General features: G+C 47.1%; 2 protein-coding genes across 2 annotated transcripts; both read left to right on the forward strand.

Moving 5' to 3' along the window:
- Window positions 1-2,162: 2,162 nt before the first annotated feature.
- LOC116858900 (interleukin-36 receptor antagonist protein) lies at window positions 2,163-6,275 on the forward strand. The gene is made up of 5 exons (XM_032843852.1): window positions 2,163-2,200; window positions 2,396-2,456; window positions 4,037-4,122; window positions 5,170-5,297; window positions 5,474-6,275. Exons 2-5 carry the CDS (start codon window positions 2,428-2,430, stop codon window positions 5,696-5,698), a joined length of 468 nt encoding a protein of 155 aa, XP_032699743.1. The 5' UTR covers window positions 2,163-2,200; window positions 2,396-2,427; the 3' UTR covers window positions 5,699-6,275.
- Window positions 6,276-10,124: 3,849 nt separating this feature from the next.
- Window positions 10,125-17,453, forward strand: IL1F10 (interleukin 1 family member 10). The gene is made up of 6 exons (XM_032843851.1): window positions 10,125-10,177; window positions 10,694-10,780; window positions 14,091-14,149; window positions 16,234-16,319; window positions 16,625-16,752; window positions 17,035-17,453. Exons 3-6 carry the CDS (start codon window positions 14,118-14,120, stop codon window positions 17,245-17,247), a joined length of 459 nt encoding a protein of 152 aa, XP_032699742.1. The 5' UTR covers window positions 10,125-10,177; window positions 10,694-10,780; window positions 14,091-14,117; the 3' UTR covers window positions 17,248-17,453.
- The last annotated feature ends 702 nt before the right edge of the window (window positions 17,454-18,155 follow it).

The raw sequence follows: 18,155 nt of genomic DNA on the forward strand, positions 1-18,155 counted from the left end.
ATGCTACCCAGAGCAATCTACACATTCAATGCAATCCCTATCAAAATACCATTGACATTTTTCACTGGAAAAAATGGAACAAATAATACTAAAATGTTTATGGAACCAGAAAAGACCCTGAATAGCCAGCGGAGTGTTGAAAAAGAAAACCAAAGCTGGTGTATCATGATGGCGGACTTCAAGCTACCCTGTCTTATTTTCAAGTTTGAAGAACTTACATTTCTTAATGGGGGTTTGTCTTGTTTTTGTCACTTTGACTGTCTTAGCTCATTCATTCACCTCTCCCTCCATTCATCCTGTACCCATCACCATGAAGCACACTGCAGAGCAGACACATCCCCCCTGTGCCCCCAGCAAGTTGCCCCATCCGGAGGGGGGCAGCCATGCACTGGTGTCACTCCATATTAGTCAAAATGAGGAAGCCCCACAGATGTGTCTTGGGGACACGTGGGTGCAATTCACTATGGTCAGGGGATCAGAGAAGGCAGCTTTTTAAAGTGAAACAATATGTACTTCCCTATAATCACTTTACAAATGAAATTCTGCCTGCTTAAAACCACTTTGGGGTACCTGGGTGTAGTCCTTTGAGCGTGTGACTCTTGGTTTTGGCTCAGGTCGTGGTCTCATGGGTCATTTGATAGAGCCCCGAGTCAGTTAGTGGGCCTCTGGGCTCAGCAGGGAGTCTGTCTGAAGTTTCTCTCCCTCTGTTCCGCCCCCCACCCCCACTCTCTCTCTCTCTCTAAAATAAAAAAATAAAATCTTAAAAAAAACAACAACACCTCACTTTGCCTACAGGCCAACACCTTTTGGTGTTTCTTTTTCATTTTGTTCTTTTTTATGTTTATTTTCAGTGTCCTTTCCATTTGGTCACTTTAATGATTTTGCCTAAAGTAGTGTTTAGATTTTAAAGTTTTCTGAAAGGTGTTTGGCACATTGGAAAAACTTGATATTTTATTTATTCTTGAACACTTTAAGGACTTTTTAGCCTATAAACTGGAACACAATTTCTTTAAAATTTGTACCTTAACAATATATGGTCATCGGCAGTACTCAAGATGTCATTAAATTGTTTGTTTTTACGCACAGCCCTCTGCCTTTAACTCAGCTCCATCACAGAGAGTGTGTGGAGGTACCGAAGCTGCATGAATTGTTACATATTAATTTGCCAAATAGGTATCGGAGAAAGATCGATCGCAGGTGGCATGGGCTAGATTTTACTTTCTGAGGAAATCATCAGACACATGAGTGAAGAAAAGGTTGATATGAAGATGTTTGCCACCACATGATTTTCAATAGCAAACAATAAGACTAATAATAAATGGTTGCTATAAATAAATGAGGCATCTATGCAATGAAATGTATGCAGCTATTCAATGTTATGTCATAATTCATGTTTGGTATGAAAAGATATTCTGTTTTGCTACATGAAAAAAGCAAGTTGAATAGAGTATAGGCTCTATGACACAGTTGTGGGAGACACAGTTGACAGTTACATGCATAGATATAAACAGAGGAAAAGTGTCCTCATTGGTTTTCTGATGGTACACTCACAGAAGACAAGTATTCATGGTGTGGGTTTGTTTTGTTTCTGTTTCTCTTTCTCTTTCTCTCTCTCTCTCTCTCTCTCTTTCTTTCTTTCTTTCCTTTTTTGCCAATCTGAATTTTCAGGTTTTTCTACAATGAATATGTAGACTAAACATAGCCTAAACAGGAAAGCCCCACCTTCAGCATTTTCCATAGGCCTGGCAAAGAAAGGAAGGATGGAAGAAGGAAGGAAGGAAAGAAGGGAGGGAGAGAGGAAAGAAAGGAGGAATGAAGGAAGGAAGGAAAAGAGAAAGGAAAGGGGAGAAAAGGGGGCTTGTTTTAAAATCGGCTTTCCTTGAGGGGCTGTTTGCACTGAACACTTTGGGTCTGGAAGCGCCTGAGGTCCAGGAGCTGAGAGTTCACGAAGAGCTTGAAGGCCACTGGGAAGTTTGTCAGAATTGCTGAAAGAAGATTATCTCCAGAACCTTCCTTCCTTGGGAGAGGTACTGAAGAGCAGGTGTTTCTGGAGGCCTAGGGTGGTGTGGGAAGCGCTGCTCCTCCTCAGCTTGTGGTGGTTTCCCGGGGCTCCTCCCTCGTGCATTATTAAAAGGGCTGAGGCATCCTAGGGGAGCAGACAGATACCACAGGCTCTGTCAGGAGAAAGGAGCATTCTGAGGTGTCCTTTGGAGAGCTGGGTTTCATTCTCCCTGGCAGGACTGGGACTCTCTCCTGAACCCAGCCCTAGAGTCCCCTGCTCTATGGGGAATGGTCACATTCTGGGAAGGGGTAGGGTGGGGTCAGAAGGCCGTTTGCTTCTCAAGCCCCTCCCAGCCCAGCCTCTATCTCCACCTAAGATTTTGTATTATTTCAGAATAAGAGAGTCTACACACTGTGGAGGTCAAGATGGTCCTGAGTGGGGCGTTGTGCTTCCGGTGAGTATCTGAACCTCTGATTGGCTGTGTCCTTTGGGGGAAGGAAGCTCCGGGTAGACCTGTTGTCCATCCTTTGTGGGTAGGGAGGGGCTGCGGCTGCCCAGAGCTGGGGCTTTTGTTGGTGGGTGGGCAGCTGGGAAGTTGTAAACAGCCCCTCATTGTCCTAAGAGAAGTTTTTCCAGCCTTTGTCAGGCTGGGGTTGGCCACCTCATGGGGGTTTCCTGATAAGAGGGGGGAGCAAGTGAATCACTCTGCGTTGAGCTTCAGCCCCACATATCCATAATGAGAATTGAAGTCCGGAGACCCATCCCAGAGCTGTTACCACCCTCTGGGGTGAACTGATGTCACTCTGCTCTATCACACCCATGCTGCCCTTTGGGGCAAAACAACAACAAAACTATTTAGTCAATCAGTCTGTCCGTCCGCTGACATTTACTGAGCCAGGTGGTCTGCTGTGTTCTGGACTTTGCACTACTGAGTGAAAATGGTCTTTGACCTCTCTGAACACAGAGTCTCCCATAGCTTTTCCCAAGGTGTGTTCTGTGGAGCCCCAATCCTATGAGTGGCTTTAGATAGTGGCTCTCCTTGATTAAGAGATGTAGGAAATACTGCATTCTGTGTCTTCTTCTAAGGGAAGCATGGTGCAGTTTAATATATGAGTAACTTTGAACAAGATTTGTTTGTGTTTAGCTACCATCGAACCAATTTGCACACAGCGTACTTATTTCTGTATAACACCTGAAGAAACCCATTTTTGGATATATTTTTCACCTCCCAAGATGTAAAAAAATCAATTGAGATCAGAGATGAGAAATAAATTTGAAAACAAAGCAAAAGAATTTTAAATTTATTATTTATTTTAATTTTTTAAAAAAAGATTTCTTTTATTTGAGAGAGAAAGAGAAAGCACGTGCAGTGGGGAGGGGCAGGGGAAGAGGGAGGGAGGAACTTAAGCAGACTTAGACTGAGTGTGAGCCTAACACAGGCCTTGATCTCACCACACTGAGATCACAACCTGAGCGGAAACCAGGAATCTGACACTCAACTGACCGTGCCACTCGGGTGCCCCAAGAATTTTAAATTTAAAGATATTCATCACTTACTAGGTAGAAGTAAATGTGCCTTGATGTCTTCAGTAATGATTGAAGAATCAGATTTTCATTGGAAAAGGCATGGGGATGATCTAACCCTTGTCTTAATTTGGCCACAGGGAGACTCAAGCCCAGAGAGGGCAAGCAACTTGTCTGTTGCGACTCAGTAGCAATGGTGGCACAGTCGGACAAGAACCCAGCACTCTGACTCACAGTCCAGTTTCTTTTCCAACATCACACATGGAGATTGGCTGGTATAGAGAAGATTGAATAGGGTGTAGGAGCAAATCTGAGACTCAGGTGGGGGGCTGTGTTGTTATTCCATTGGTAGGGTAGGAGCCCAGCAGGGCTGGCAGAGAAGGTTGGGTGGTTACTTCTGGTACAGCAGGAGGAGAATGAGACAATGTCTGACCGTGGGGGACTCTGTAGAGCCCAGCAAGCCCAAGCACCCACCTCTTCCCTAACTGTCATCCTGTCTTGATGTTTCAGGATGAAGGATGCGGCCTTGAAGGTGCTTTATCTGCATGACAACCAGCTTCTAGCTGGAGGGCTGCATTCAGGGAAGGTCATCAAAGGTTTGTGGCAAAACATGACCCAACTTCCCTAGGTCCTTATAGACTCTGAGGGGAGGGGGCCTAGAGGGGACTTAGAATAGTGATGTAAACTGGCCGACAGACCCCAGGCCTGACACAGTAGATGGGGCATCATAAAAGCAGGCTCTGAAAACAGACAAAAAATACTACACCTTCCAGCAAAGCGAGGGCACTTAACGGCAGGCCACCTCAAGCCTCATGCAAAGGTGGGAATCTTTTCCAGGATGAATGCTTTGTTCTTCTCACATAGGTGGACTTAGGCCAAACATTACTTTTTCTAGGAGCCAGTGCTAAAGGCTCCAGGCCTTTATTCCCATGTGGGAGTGACTTTCTATCCCTTTGTCCTGGGTCCCCTCTGCTTTCTGGGGATTCCTGGTCCCTCAGAGTGATGGGACCCCGATAACGGTGGCACCATCTTACTCTTTCTGCCGCAGACACTGTGACAGGTCTTCTCTCTAAAATAGCATATACCTGCCTACTTGGGACACTTTTACTGGGCTCTGGGGCCACCGTGTGTGTTTCTGTGTGTGTGTGTGTGTGTGTACATGTATATAAGCTTGCGTATATCTATGTGTGAGTGTGTGGGTGTATGTGTTTGTATACATGGTGGGAGATGGTATAGAGGGGAATAAGACCCTCTTCTGTTCTCAGGAATATCACAGGTGGTACAAACATGTCCAAATAACTCTGATGAGAGGATTGTCAAGTTTCCAAATAAGGCCAGAGGGTCAAGAGGCATTAAAGGATGTGGCCAGATATCCCCTGGGGCTTGGAGAAAATGTGAAATGTTGAGCCTGGACAAGGGGGTGGCATACAGATGGGAGATGGTATAATGTGCTTACATGCCTTGCTGTCATTGGGCCAACTGGCAGGAGACCACGTTTCCTAGATGACAGCTGTTAACAGGCTTTCCTTCTGCCAGTCTGGGGACAGGATGTCTCATGCAGTTTCTTGTGCTCCAAGGTCCATGATGTAGAGAGAGGGAGGGAAGGGCAGTCAAGGCCCCTGAATCTGGCTTCCTTTCTCTAGGCGAGGAGATCAGTGTTGTCCCCAACCGGTCTCTGGATGCCAAGCTATCTCCAGTCATCCTGGGAGTCCAGGGAGGGAGCCAATGCCTGTCGTGTGGGACAGGGCAGGAACCAACTCTGAAACTAGAGGTGAGTCCTGTTTGGGCATCCTTGCTATCTTACTTCACTAAGCCAGCAGCCCGGGGCCAGAGCTCCTCTCCCTCACAGGGTTCTCTGGATTATAGCCCTACCTCTTCATGCCTGTGGCCCAGCTCTCTTGCCTCCTCCACTCCTTCCCCTCACCTGCCATACCCCTCTGCTCACAGCCAGTAAACATCATGGAACTCTACCTTGGTGCCAATGAATCCAAGAGCTTCACCTTCTACCGGCAGGACACAGGGCTCACCTCCAGGTTCGAGTCAGCTGCCTACCCGGGCTGGTTCCTCTGCACGTTGCCTGAAGCAGACCAGCCTCTCACACTTACCCAGCTTTCAGAAGATGCCAGCTGGGGAAACCCCATCACAGACTTCTACTTCCAACGGTGTGATTAGGGCAATGTACCCCCCAGAACCTACCTGGTCAGAACTGGCTTACGCAGGGGTGGAGGTGGAAGAAGACACTGGTGGCAACCATCCCCCCATCTGCTCTCACGGCCCCACCTCTGGCTGGGCACTCGGCCACTCTCCCTTTTGATTCCCAGTTTAGATAAATCCTTTGAGATTTGGGGGCTTAGATCACAGTTTCTTTCCCTGCTGAGTGATGCTACTCGTGTAGAACCTTGCAAAAACCACTTAAGATAAACTAGAAGCCACATAAAAAGGTTCCCAAGGAGTCAGGATAGGGGGAGTAGTGGAAATCCTTCATGCTTCATGATAACTTACCCAGTACCCCTGAGCCCCACCAGCCAGCCCATCCTGAGTTAAACCTATTAGGGCCACCAAATGCCCACACGAGGTCCTGTCATCCACCACTATGCAGGAGAGGGAGGTCATAGAGTTTGGGACCCAGGGCCCAGCCCCCTCCCTCTTGCCTATAACTTAGCTGCCATCATATTCTACCTCATATTCCATCTCAACACTCATGCTCTAGCCATGGCAGAAGTTGTTGGTGGTGTCCAAGGAACTTACTCTAGCTGAGGAGGCTGAAGAACAACCAGACATGTCATATATTTGAAACCTGAGGTACCACTAAATTCCAAGATGCTGGTATCTCTTCACATGGAAAGATGCTTGTGATATACTGAGAAGAGCAAAATTACAAAGTAGCATATCTTGTAATCTCATTTTTATTAAAAAATGCCTATCTATATATTTCTGCACAGAAAAAAGTCTAGAAGAATTTACTTCAATTTTTGGAATGTCAATTTAGCAATTACAGGTGATTTTTCTTTTGTTCTTTTATTTATTTCCAATATTCTAATCATTCTACAGTGAAGATGGACTCCTTGTGTACTAAGTTAATCTTGAGAAAAACAGAGCAAACACTATTTCTGATCATCTTCAGCATCCACTTCCCTTGGTGAAGTTCAAATTGAATGGAGCTCTGCTGCTCTGGTCAGCAGTGGTGAGAAGCAGCTCACAGACCTCAGCAAAGCCATGAGGAAAGAAAATACGATGAGTTAGCATGGCTAAAATCTCCTGGAGAGGGTATTTATAGAATGAGCAATCCTGGACCCGAGTTGTCACAGCCCCCTGAGATTTCAAGGTGTGGGTTTTAGCCTCCAAAGAGTCCCATGCTGGTTGGAATCCATGTCCTTCTGGAAACTTGAGACTGTGGCCTTATTTGTAGAGAGGTTCTTTGCAGATGCAATTAGTTAAGAGGCCATGCTGTACTTGGGTGGGTTTTAAATCCAACAGGACTACATCTGCAAGAAGAGGAGAGGACAAACAGGGAGACACACAGGAGACCCAGACCTGGAGGCAGAGATTGCATTTATGTGAAACAAGGCGAGAAATGCCATTACTGAGGCAACTTCTTGCTAGGAAGGGGCAAGGAAGAATTCTTCCCCAAAGGCTTCAGAGGGAGGATGGCCTTCTAGTCTCCTGAACTATGAGAGAACAAGTTTTCATCATTTTAAACCACCAACTTGGTGGCAATTGGTTATGGCAGCCCTAGGACATCAACAAAGCTGCTGCTGACCCCATCTCTCATCATGTGTGTGTTCCCTCCCACACTGCACCTGAGCTGTCTCTGTGACCAACAGAACGTAGCAGAAGCAGAAGTAATATTATATCACTTTGAGAGTAGACTATGAAAGAGTCTGCGTCTTCTATCTTGTTTTGTCTCTCTGCTTCTTTGTTTACTTGCTCTGGGGGAAGCCAGCTGCTATCTCATAAGCAGTCCTATAGAGAGACCCATGTGTTGAAAAAGGAAGCCTCCTGCCAGCTGCCACATGAGCATGTTTGGAAGCAGTTTCCCAGCCCCAGTTGGGCCTTCAGATGATGCACCTCTGACTGACAGCTCAATTCCCACCTCAGGAGAGACTCTGAAGCAGAAACACCTAGCTAAACTGGTCTAGATTCCCAACCCTCAGAAACTGAGAAAATAAATGTTTGTTGCTTTCAGTTGCTAAGGTTTTTTTTTTTTAAAGAAGATTTATGTATTTATCTTTTTAGAGAGAGAGAGGGAGAGAAAGAGAGAGAAAGAGTGCATGCAGTGGGGATGGGGAGAGAGAGAGGGAGAGTCTCAAGCAGACTCCCTGATGAGTGTGGAGCCCCATGAAGGGCTTGATTTCATGACCCTGAGAGATCATGACCTGAGCTGAAACCAAGAGTCAGACACTTAACCAACTGAGCCACCCAGGTGCCCCAACTAAGTTTTGGGATCACTTGTTACACATCAATAGATAGCTAATACATAGGGAAAGAGAAATAAATGCACTTATTATGATTGCAATTTTCTCTGATATTTTCATTTTCCTTCTCAAAATCAACATCAACCCTTTTATTCCATCATTCTGTTTAACAGCTGATCATAATAAAGTTTTTGACTATTCTCTGTGCCTGCAAGGTTTAGCTCCTCTTGACTACCTTTTCACCTCTGGTCCAATGTAACTGGGACTGTGACTCCAACATCCCTGCCTAAACTCTAGGTGATCAGAACAAAAACCAGAGGAGAGGCCTAAATCTGAGCCTCAGGTATCCTTCCTGCAACTCCAGTCAGACCAACCTGGCAGGTTCAGATTCTGCTGAGGCACAGCAAGGAGGTGGCCAGACCAGAAGGGTCTGTCTCTGTGGAGCTGCTGAGGTCCAGATGCAGCCAAAGCCCTTGGGTAGCAGACAGCACAGGTCCTGTCACAGGCTTCCCAGGAGTGCTGAGAACACAGGCTCCAGGCACCAGGCTTGTTTCTACAGACCCAGTTCACATTCTCTTTGTCCATGGGCCTAGCCATAGTCTCATATCATCATCTCCTCCAAGAAGCCTTTGCTGAATTGAGATCTCTGGTCATCTTCTCTGACTGTACTACATTGCTATGCCAACTGCCTCTCATTGTAATAATTGATTTGGGGTCTATGACCCCTGAAATGACCTTAATGTCAAGGCTGTATTGATTTTTCCCAAGCACTTCAAATAACGTTTGACAAATACATGGAAACTGGCGAGTACAGAATGTGGAAACTATTCCTCCACCCTGGACTATTCTTTCTCTCTTCTCTACCCATCTAAATGGGCCCACCCATCTAAATGGGCCCACCCTTCAAGGAGAAGCTGAAATATCACCTCCGTCTGGAAGCTTTCTCCTGCCTAAAGTGATTGATTCATCATTTGTAGGATGATAGAATTACAAATGGTGTTAGCAGGGATGAGCTGACATGAGTCAGTAGAAAAAGAAGGAATATAATATGCTACCTTTAGGAATGTATGAGCTTGGGAACCACATGAAAAAGATATGGTGGTTTTAGATTTCTTCAATTTCAATATAAGCCCCCAGCGTAACCTGTATTTATAGAGGTGTAGTGTCCACATCACACTGCATTTGTGCCAAGAATAGGCATTGAGGACTCAGAGTTTGTCCTGAATAGTAGAGAATGTCCCAAGACCAAGTCATTAGGAAGATGCTAGGAAGCTGAAGGTCTTTACCCTGGAGAAGCAATACACAGAAATCCCCATTCAAACACTCAAAGCTCTTCCTAGTAGAAAAATATACTTGTTCTGTGTAATTCCAGGAGGCACAAGCAGGACTGAAGAGTAGAAGTTATGTGTGACCCCAAAATTTTAACCTCAAGGACCATACGCACTGTTAGGGTTTCTTCAAGAGACTGTGGAGGTATTGAAGGAGAGCCTGATTAACTATGTCTCAGGGGTGCCATAGCACAGATTTCTCCCTTTGGAGGGAGGCTATATGCCATGTCTAAAGCCCTTTCAATTCTAGGAATTTTTTTACCCAAGGAGATTCTCTGCCTTTATTGTTTCCAACGTGCCATTGTCCTGCAGATTAGGGAGTCTGGTCTTCTTAATTATCTTCTTAAGTATTTATGACTTAGCTCCCCAGCTGGACTGTAAAGCTGCCTAACAACAGGGACCATGCAATGCACATCTTTGTCACCCAGCAGTGAAAATGCTCAGTAAATGCTCATTGACTGTCTGGCAAAATACCCCATGCGTTGGTCCTTTCCATAGAGAGATAAGAGATTGGGAGGGGGTAAAGAATGATTGTTGGCCTTAGGAAATGGAAGTTGGGTCCCCTTCCCTGCCTATCTTTTCTTACCTTTCACTCTTGCAGCCTCTGTAATGTGGATCAACCTCTCCTACTTTCTTACCAGGCCCTTTGTGGAACTAAGAGTAAGAAGTACAGTAAGGCAGATAGTCTCCAGAGAGCACAGTGTCAAGCTTCTCCACCCCTTATGAGTAGACTGATGGTTGGACAGACAGATGAGTGGATGGATGCACTGAGGTAAGAGATGTTGATTAGAGGCTTGAGTATTCTCTTTACTCCTGCCCTGCTCACACTGTATCATGTGTCCTACTCCTCCAGGACACACGATGGCTGCTCAGTCCCAGGATGGATCTAAGGTCAATGTCTTCTGTAGGTGGGTTTCCTTAAATGTTCTATCTCATCAACCTGGTAACAGCTAATAGGACTTGTTGAAAAGCAGAGAATTCTCTGCCCTCTTTCCAAACAAGGCCATATTCCCAGTGCCATCAGTCCCCTCTCTTTTGTTGTCTCGCTGGCCACAGCCTGGCTTAAAACACCAGAAGTTGCTCTGTCCTTGGGCTCCTTACACACATCCCCCTCTTGCCACTTCTACCTCTCTAAGCCTAGGATGGAGCCTCATGGGGCACCAACGGGAAGGTGATATGAAGCCATCTGAACCCAAGCCTGTTTATCTGGCTATTGAAGCCACCAATAACAGTGTCAATGACAGTAGCTATGAGCAGGGGCCCAGTGACTGGCTTTTGCCAGGGCTTTATGGGTGACTCTCTCCCCCTTCAACAAACACTCATTAATGCTCCCATCTCCTTATTAGCCATACTGTGCTAAAGACATTGTGAAATCCCTAGGCTCTTCTTTCCCATCCTGAAGCTAATTATAACGATTGCTGCAGGCCTGACCCACCCTGACCAGACAGTATAAACTCAGGGCAGATGCCCTGGAGAAATCACTCGGACGTCCCAGGGACCCAGGATTTCAGGTCAGTGGTTGATAGGCAGTATTCAATCTCTCCTTCTCATTTTCCTTCTCCTTTATATCAATATCTCTGGTATGCCCCCTCTCTTAACTCCTCTTGGCAAGCTTTCTAGATAATGAGGTATCCCCTCCACAGAACACTGTGGGATGCTAAATAAGTCTGGGAGCACATAGAAAGAATGCGAGAGAAGGCATAGATTAAGCCAAGTCAAGATTTTTGAACATTTAGAGCCATAGATTTTAGAAAGTAATTTCAGAAGAAATCAGCCAGGCCAGTGGTATTCAATAGCATGTGACGAGGCTTGGGGTTCATTATGTATACCCTGGTGCCAGCTTTAGGGTCAATGACAGTGTTAGCATGGGACTGGTGTCACCCTCATTCTTTGATTCAGCAAAAACAAGTCCCTTTTATCCATTTTCCTTTCATTAGGTTTCCATGTAAATTTTCATTGTGAAACTTAGTTTTGAAAAATACTGGTCTTACCCAGCCTCTCATCCTAGTGATGACTATTTGGAGGCCCAGGGACTCAAGAGGACTTTCAAAGGCAGCAGGGCCAGTTGGTAGCAGAGCTAGGTCTAGAACCCAATCTTGCCATTGAATTCTTCTGTGTGCATTTCTATGGCCCGCTTGTAGGCATATATTTGTGTCGGGCTGGTTGGAGCTCCACCCCACACTTCATGGATCAAGATATTGTTAACTTTTATAAGGGAAACAAATGCTTATATATAGAACAATACACCATACAGAGAAATTTAATAGGAGTTCAGCGTAGGAGTTGCAAGGATAAAGGAAAGATACATAAAACTCTGAGTTATGGAATCATAGATTGTTTGATCTGGAAAGAATCTTAGTAACCACAGATTTTAATTCCATGATCTTATAGATGCTGATTTTGAGAATTGAAGGTGAGGTGACATGACCTTGTATGTCTGAGCTGTTACTCTGACCTGATAATTAATTTGGCAGAGCTAGAGACTCAACCTATTGATAAATGATACCATATCCAGTGGCTCTAATGCCAAAAGACCTGAATGGTTGGCAAGGACGGGGGATGGCTTTTGAGGGAGGGAAATCAAAGACAACTCTAAGCATGCCCACTGGGAAGATAAGAAAGAAAGCATGTGCCTGGAGGGGTAGTTTGGTGTCCACGAGATATACTCATACAAGTGTGTCAGGGCCGGATGATGATAAAATGGGCAGTCACTGTAGACTATGGAGCTGGGTGGGGATGTTGTGAAAGCAATACCTAGAACACAGGTCCAGTACCTCCCAGAGGTCGGGCTGGATTGAAGGTAGAAAAGCCAGGAATACAGGCACAGGTACAATGGCTATTAAGAAGACAAAGTTACATTTCAGGGGCACGTGGGTGGTGTAGTTGGTTAAACATGCAATTCTTGATTTCAGCTCAGGTCACGATTTCATGGTGGTGGGATTGAACCTTGCCTCAGGCTCCGTGCTCAGCATTGAGTCTGCTTGAGATTCTCTGTTTTTCTTCCTCTGACCCTCTCACTCATGCTTGTGCTCTCTCTCTCTCAAAAATAAATAAATCTTAAAAAAAGGACAAAATTATATTTTAAAGACTAATTTATCGAACTTGCTGGTTAATCAGACATAGAGTAAGGAGAAGGGGGGAATGAATAGGCTGGGAGGAGGAGAAGATTGATTTGACTTCTGATCTATTTAGTTGGGTGGGATGGCAGGAAGTCCAAAGGGAGGTGTCCTAGGGACTGTTGGAGATAAAGAAGCATGTTCAGTCGGGGCTTGGGAGGCTTTGGACTAAGGTGGTCACTGCAGCTGTGGCAATGGATGAATGGCAACTCCACGGGGGTATGACTGAGAAGTGCTTAGAACTTATACTTGTGACTTCCAGCCTTAGGGACACTGCCAAATGGAAGGGAGAATCTACCTGGACCTGGGAAGGGGAAAATGGAAGTGTGAAGGGAGTCAGTCAATGTCAACATCTCTGAGGAGGCAGAAGCCAAATACCAGAAGAATCAAAAGAGTCTTTAGATTTAGTTCCAGAGAATTTAATATTGGCCTTGGAGAGAGCACTGTCCACATAGAAAATGTGTAGAAGAACAAGGTGGGGGTATGATGGAGAAAGCCCAGTGCTACTTGGGTGGTGGTCTTTGACTCAGGACAGGTGGACTGATGAAGTCTGAGACAGCCAGAGATGGTGTCCAGGGAGGACAATAGGCCAGAGTCCAGGGTAAGTTCACTTGGGGGGACTAGGGAAGGGAAAGCTTAGGGGAAGGAGGGTGTGGTGCATTGGGAGGGACCATGACAGATTCTCAGCCCCAGGACCTCAGGCTCTTTGATGGAGTAGAAGCTGGCTTTTCACTCCAATTCACTTCATCGCAGTCTAGCCAGAACCCAGGAAGGGGGTGCCTGATATGATGGTCTTTGAGAGAAATACTGGGATTTGAGGTTGGGCCAGGACAGGAGGCTTCTAGGGCCTCTGGAGATTTAGCTGGACTGGACCTGCCCTAAATTTCTGCCCATTCCTTATGTTCACACTGACCAGGAATAAGAATCATCATCCCCACTAAGAGACCTCCACTGTATCTGTCCATGCCAGAACTTGGCATATTTGCTAGCCTGCCCATTATTTTTGCAGCTATAACCAAAGGAACACCAGTAGTTTGGCTGAGAGAGAGCACGACAAAGTGTGCTTTCACTGAGGCGACACAGCTGGTGACCTGGCTGGGCTGGGGATCATCTATCTAGTACTTTGCTGCTCAAAGTGTGGCCAGGGACCAGCGATGTTCATATCACTTGGTTGCATGTTTGAAATGCGGTCTCAGGTTCCAGCCCAGACCTTGGGAACCAGAACTGGCAGGTGATTTATATGTTTCCTGGAGAGTGAGAAAAACCGAGATGGTGTACCAGTTCCCCAACCTATCTGGTCGTGGAGTCATTTCAAGCCCTGGTGAATCAGAACCTTCATGTGACTCTAGGGCCTGGCTGGGCAGTGGGACAGGGTTTGAGCTTAGCTCATCCTCATACTGGGAGGCTGGTGCACAGCCCACCTCAGTCTCAGCCCCAGGAAGTACTCCTGTCTAAACTCTTTGGAGAACCTGTTCTCTAGTTTTCCCAAGCTAGCACTATGATGGCCCCAAAGGAGAGTGAAGCAGAGCTGCCTGGAGCTTGCTGGGCTGTGGAGACCATGGAAGATTCTGACAAGCCAGTTATAGATAAGCAGTCTAGAGAGATTTTTCTACCCTGTGATTTGGTGGTTTGGGGGTTTCCCAGGAGGTCTGCTCCCCAGCTCTACCCACCCTTCTCTGATAGCCCTTCTCTCCTTCCCCCTCAGCAGGACAAGTCGCCCACAACCACAGGAATGTGCTCCCTCCCCATGGCAAGATACTACACGTAAGTCTTCCTGGAGTTCTCACTTTCTGAACCAGGGGTCTGGGGATGATGTGGGAAGACAGAAAGAAGGCTGAGGGGAGGGAGGTGGCTCCTTCTCATTGAGAAATCTCAAGTGTCTCATAATTAAGCTTAATCATCACCATTATAACAATAGCTCTCTTCCCTGACCATGGATGCCAGGCTTTCTGCTACCTTGGATGCCAGCCTTTCTGCTACCTTGCCTCCCTCCTGAGTAACCTACAAGGAGGGCATGACTGAGTCCATTCAGATTTGGAGACCGAAGCTCAAAGGGGTTAAATAAATTACCGCATGTCACACAGAGCCAGGATTCACCCTCTGTGCTGCTCTGTCCTTTCCCTAAGAGCTCAGAGATAATTTTGAATCTCAGTGATGGCATCTTTATAGGTTGGCCTCTGTGGCCTTTCCTCCCTATCTGCACTCCCAACTCCCTTTTACCTCATTTGACATTTGAGACTTTCCTTATAGGTTACACTTTATAGCCTGTGATTTTTCACTGTAAACTGCCTCCAGCCCTTTGAGGAACGAGATGAGACATAAGGCGAATAAAACAGGACTGACTTCTAGGCCACATTTCCTCAGCTCCTCCATGGGCCTGCCCTGTCCTAGACACCAGGGGGCTGGTTGGGGCCTCTGGAAGTTACAATGTGCCTGAGAGGACAAAACACGTGTGCACGGAGTACCCACGTAACAAGACAGACGTCAGCCTTTTGGGGTATCTCACTTGGGTTCTGGTCTCCAAAGAGAATGTTGCCCGCAGATGAATTTCCCCCGAGCCCTGGTTGTCCAGGTTGGAGAGGGAAGGCTGGCTAGCAAGCCCAAGCTCTTTCCAGATCCTTCTTTTTATTAAACCAGTGAACCTACTTCACATACATATAATCATTAGCTAAGGGTAGTATAACTAGCTGTTATTGAGAAAGAAAAAATCTCCTGGAGGCGATGGCGTTGGCCCCAAGTTTCTGCCCTTGGGAGATCGGGAGGGCTCCCCAGGTCCTGAGAGCAGCTGACAGACATTTTGAAACCAGCCAAGCCACTGAGCTAATAACCTGCGTGACTTTGATGTTGCACACACTCTCCGTGGTTTCCTCCCTGCTCCCAGCACGTATTTACCCTCCCAGGCTGATGGTTGGAACCACCGCCAACCCCAAATGACTGTAATCACGCCCTGCTCTGGCTCCTCACCAACCTCCTAAACTTGGCACCCATAATGCAGGGCCGCCCCAGAACACACCTCACATGGAATGGGGTGGGGGCATGTTGGCACACCTGCTGTCACATAGGATATACTTTTTTCCTGATTTGTGTATTTTGTTCTATAGAAAAGCCTTTAAAATATTTGAAAAGCACACCACACTTTATTTTTTTCAAGATTTTATTCATTTATTTATGTTTTACTTTATGTATTTATTTATTTTAGAGCAAGTAAGCGCAAAAGGAAGGGGCAAAAGGAGAGGGAGAGAGGAGCTCAGGCAGACTCTGTGCTAAGCACAGAGCCTAACATGGGGCTCGATCTCATGACGCTGAGATCAAGACCAGAGTGAAAATCATGAGTTGGACGCTTAGCCGACGGAGGCGCCCAGGTGCCCCACAAACCACACTTTATTATACATCCAAGTAATCCTCTTTGCTGAAGAAAATGAAACATTTTTGTGAAACTGGGTCAGGCCCAGAAAAACTGGGATAAGGCTCACTATATCCTAGAGATGTCTGAGCCTCACTAGGAAATTTCTCAGGAAGGACATGAAAAGGGAGTAACATAATCAGGAAAACTTTGTCTGCCCATCAGTGAGAAGGTACTAGCTTTCCTCACTGCCCCAGGGGCCCTGACCAAAGCCAACCCTGGTAAATGGAGCCTCTGAGAATCACAAGTTCCAGAAGACCTTCCCTTGCCTTAAGGCTGACCTGGTTTCACTCGCTCTTGGGTGGGGTCACGCACCTACTTCTCACTTGTAGGAGAAGAACACCTGAGTGCTCTGTGTGGTACGCCAGAGCATGGAGGTGGGAAGACTTTGGGGCTTGGCGGTGCCTGAAGGGAGCAGGCCATCAGCGCCACTGTCTTGTTACAGAATTAAGGATGCGGATCAGAAGGCTCTATACTTAAGAGGCGACCAGCTCCTGGTGGGAGATCCCAGTGCGGACAATTGCTGTGCTGGTGAGCTTGTGGGGTGAGCATGTGGGGTCCCCCTCCCCTCAGACACACCCATGCTCCACCTGCTGTCAGCTCTCCCCTTCCCTTCTGCCTCTGGTGACAGTAAGAAGAGGCAGAGAGAAGCTGAGGACCTCTCTTTCTGAGGGTGTCATGACCACTGCAGGGGTCCCAGTCTGCCCAGCAGCCTCCATGCAGGGGCCAGGCCAGGTATGCCCTGGCGCAGGTCTTGTCTGCCCGGGCTTAGCTCACTGAGAGCTTGCCATCTTGGTCCTTTATCTCTTGGCTCTCTTCTCTCTCTTTCCTCCCAGAGAAGATCTGCATACTTCCCAACAGAGGCCTGGACCGCACCAAATTCCCCATCTTCCTGGGGATCCAGGGAGGCCGTCGCTGCCTAGCCTGTGTGGAGACAGGAGAGGGGCCTACCCTGCAGCTGGAGGTGAGAAACCACACTGTGTTCTGGGGGGCCCTGTGGACATGGCCTGGCTTCCAGGGTGCTCTGGCCTCTCAGCACTCATTTGTGGACTCCCAGCGAGATCCACGCCTGCCTCCCCTTCCCTCTGCACCTAGTGCCAAGACCCCTGCCTTCTAGAACCTGCCGGAGGCACTGCCCTGGGTACAGACCCTCCCTGTAAAGTCCCTCATTGCCCCCCCAGGGGGCTTCTAGGGCTGATATCTCAACCAGTGGCCTCATCCTGCAGCAGCCCCCTTACCCCCACAGGATGTGAACATCGAGGACCTGTACAAGGGTGGTGAAGAGGCCACACGCTTCACCTTCTTCCAGAGAAGCTTGGGCTCAGCTTTCAGGCTTGAGGCCGCTGCCTGGCCTGGCTGGTTTCTCTGTGGCCCAGCTGAGCCCCAGCAGCCAGTACAACTTGTCAAGGAGAGTGAGCCATTGGCCCGCACTGAGTTCTACTTTGAACAGAGTCGGTAGGGAGGCAGGAGGCTGAGTTCCAGGCTGATCCCCCAAGGCAACCTCCTCCTGCTCAGGATCTGTGTGGTAGGCAGAATAACGCCCCCAAAGATGTCCACATCCTAACCCTCAGAATCTGTGAATGCTTTACCTCACAAGGCAAAAGGGACTTGGCAAACGTGATTAAGGTAAGGGTCTTGAGATGGGGAGATCCTGGATTATCCCAGTGAGCCCACTGTAACCACGAAGGACCTCATAAGAGTGAGACAGGAGGATGAGAGCCAGAGACTAGAAAATGCTATGCTGCTAATTTCAAATGTAGTGGATGGGGGCTACCAGTCAGTGAATGCTGGTGGTTTCTAGAAGCTGGAAAAGGCAAGGGAAAAGGTTCTTCCCTAGAGCTTCTGGGAGAAACAATTGAATTTTAGTCCAGTGAAACCCATTTCAGACATCGGACTTCCAGAACTGTAAAATAATAAATGTGTGTTGCTTTAAGCCACCAAATTTGTGGTAATTTGTTGCAGCAGCAGTAGGAAATTAGTATGAGGCCTTAGTAGGCTCCTGTGAACAGTGTTTAATGAAAGGTGCATGGGTCACTCGGTGTGTTCTTGGAAGGCTGCCCACAGCTTCTCCTGTAGCCCATCTGCTCCAGAGCTTCTAGAAATAGCCAGAAGCTGCAGGAAGAATCCACCTCTTCCCCTCCCATCCATGCATGGACAACATCTCGGGCTGCTCACAATTGTAGTTCTAGTTCAAGTCTTGTGATTTGCCTATCAGATATTTCACAGTGAATATCTCTTTCAGCTGACTGACCCATGCCACTGGTTGTCTGCTAGTGGATGTGTGAGGAGCAGTAAGGGAGAGATGGTGAGTTTGTCCTGGGCGTGTTGAGTTTAAGGCTGTGGTGAAACTGATGGGCTCAGGTCAGG

This window comes from Lontra canadensis, unplaced genomic scaffold, assembly GCF_010015895.1.
Source record: "Lontra canadensis isolate GAN:19392208 unplaced genomic scaffold, GSC_riverotter_1.0 scaffold144, whole genome shotgun sequence".
NCBI lineage: Eukaryota > Metazoa > Chordata > Mammalia > Carnivora > Mustelidae > Lontra > Lontra canadensis.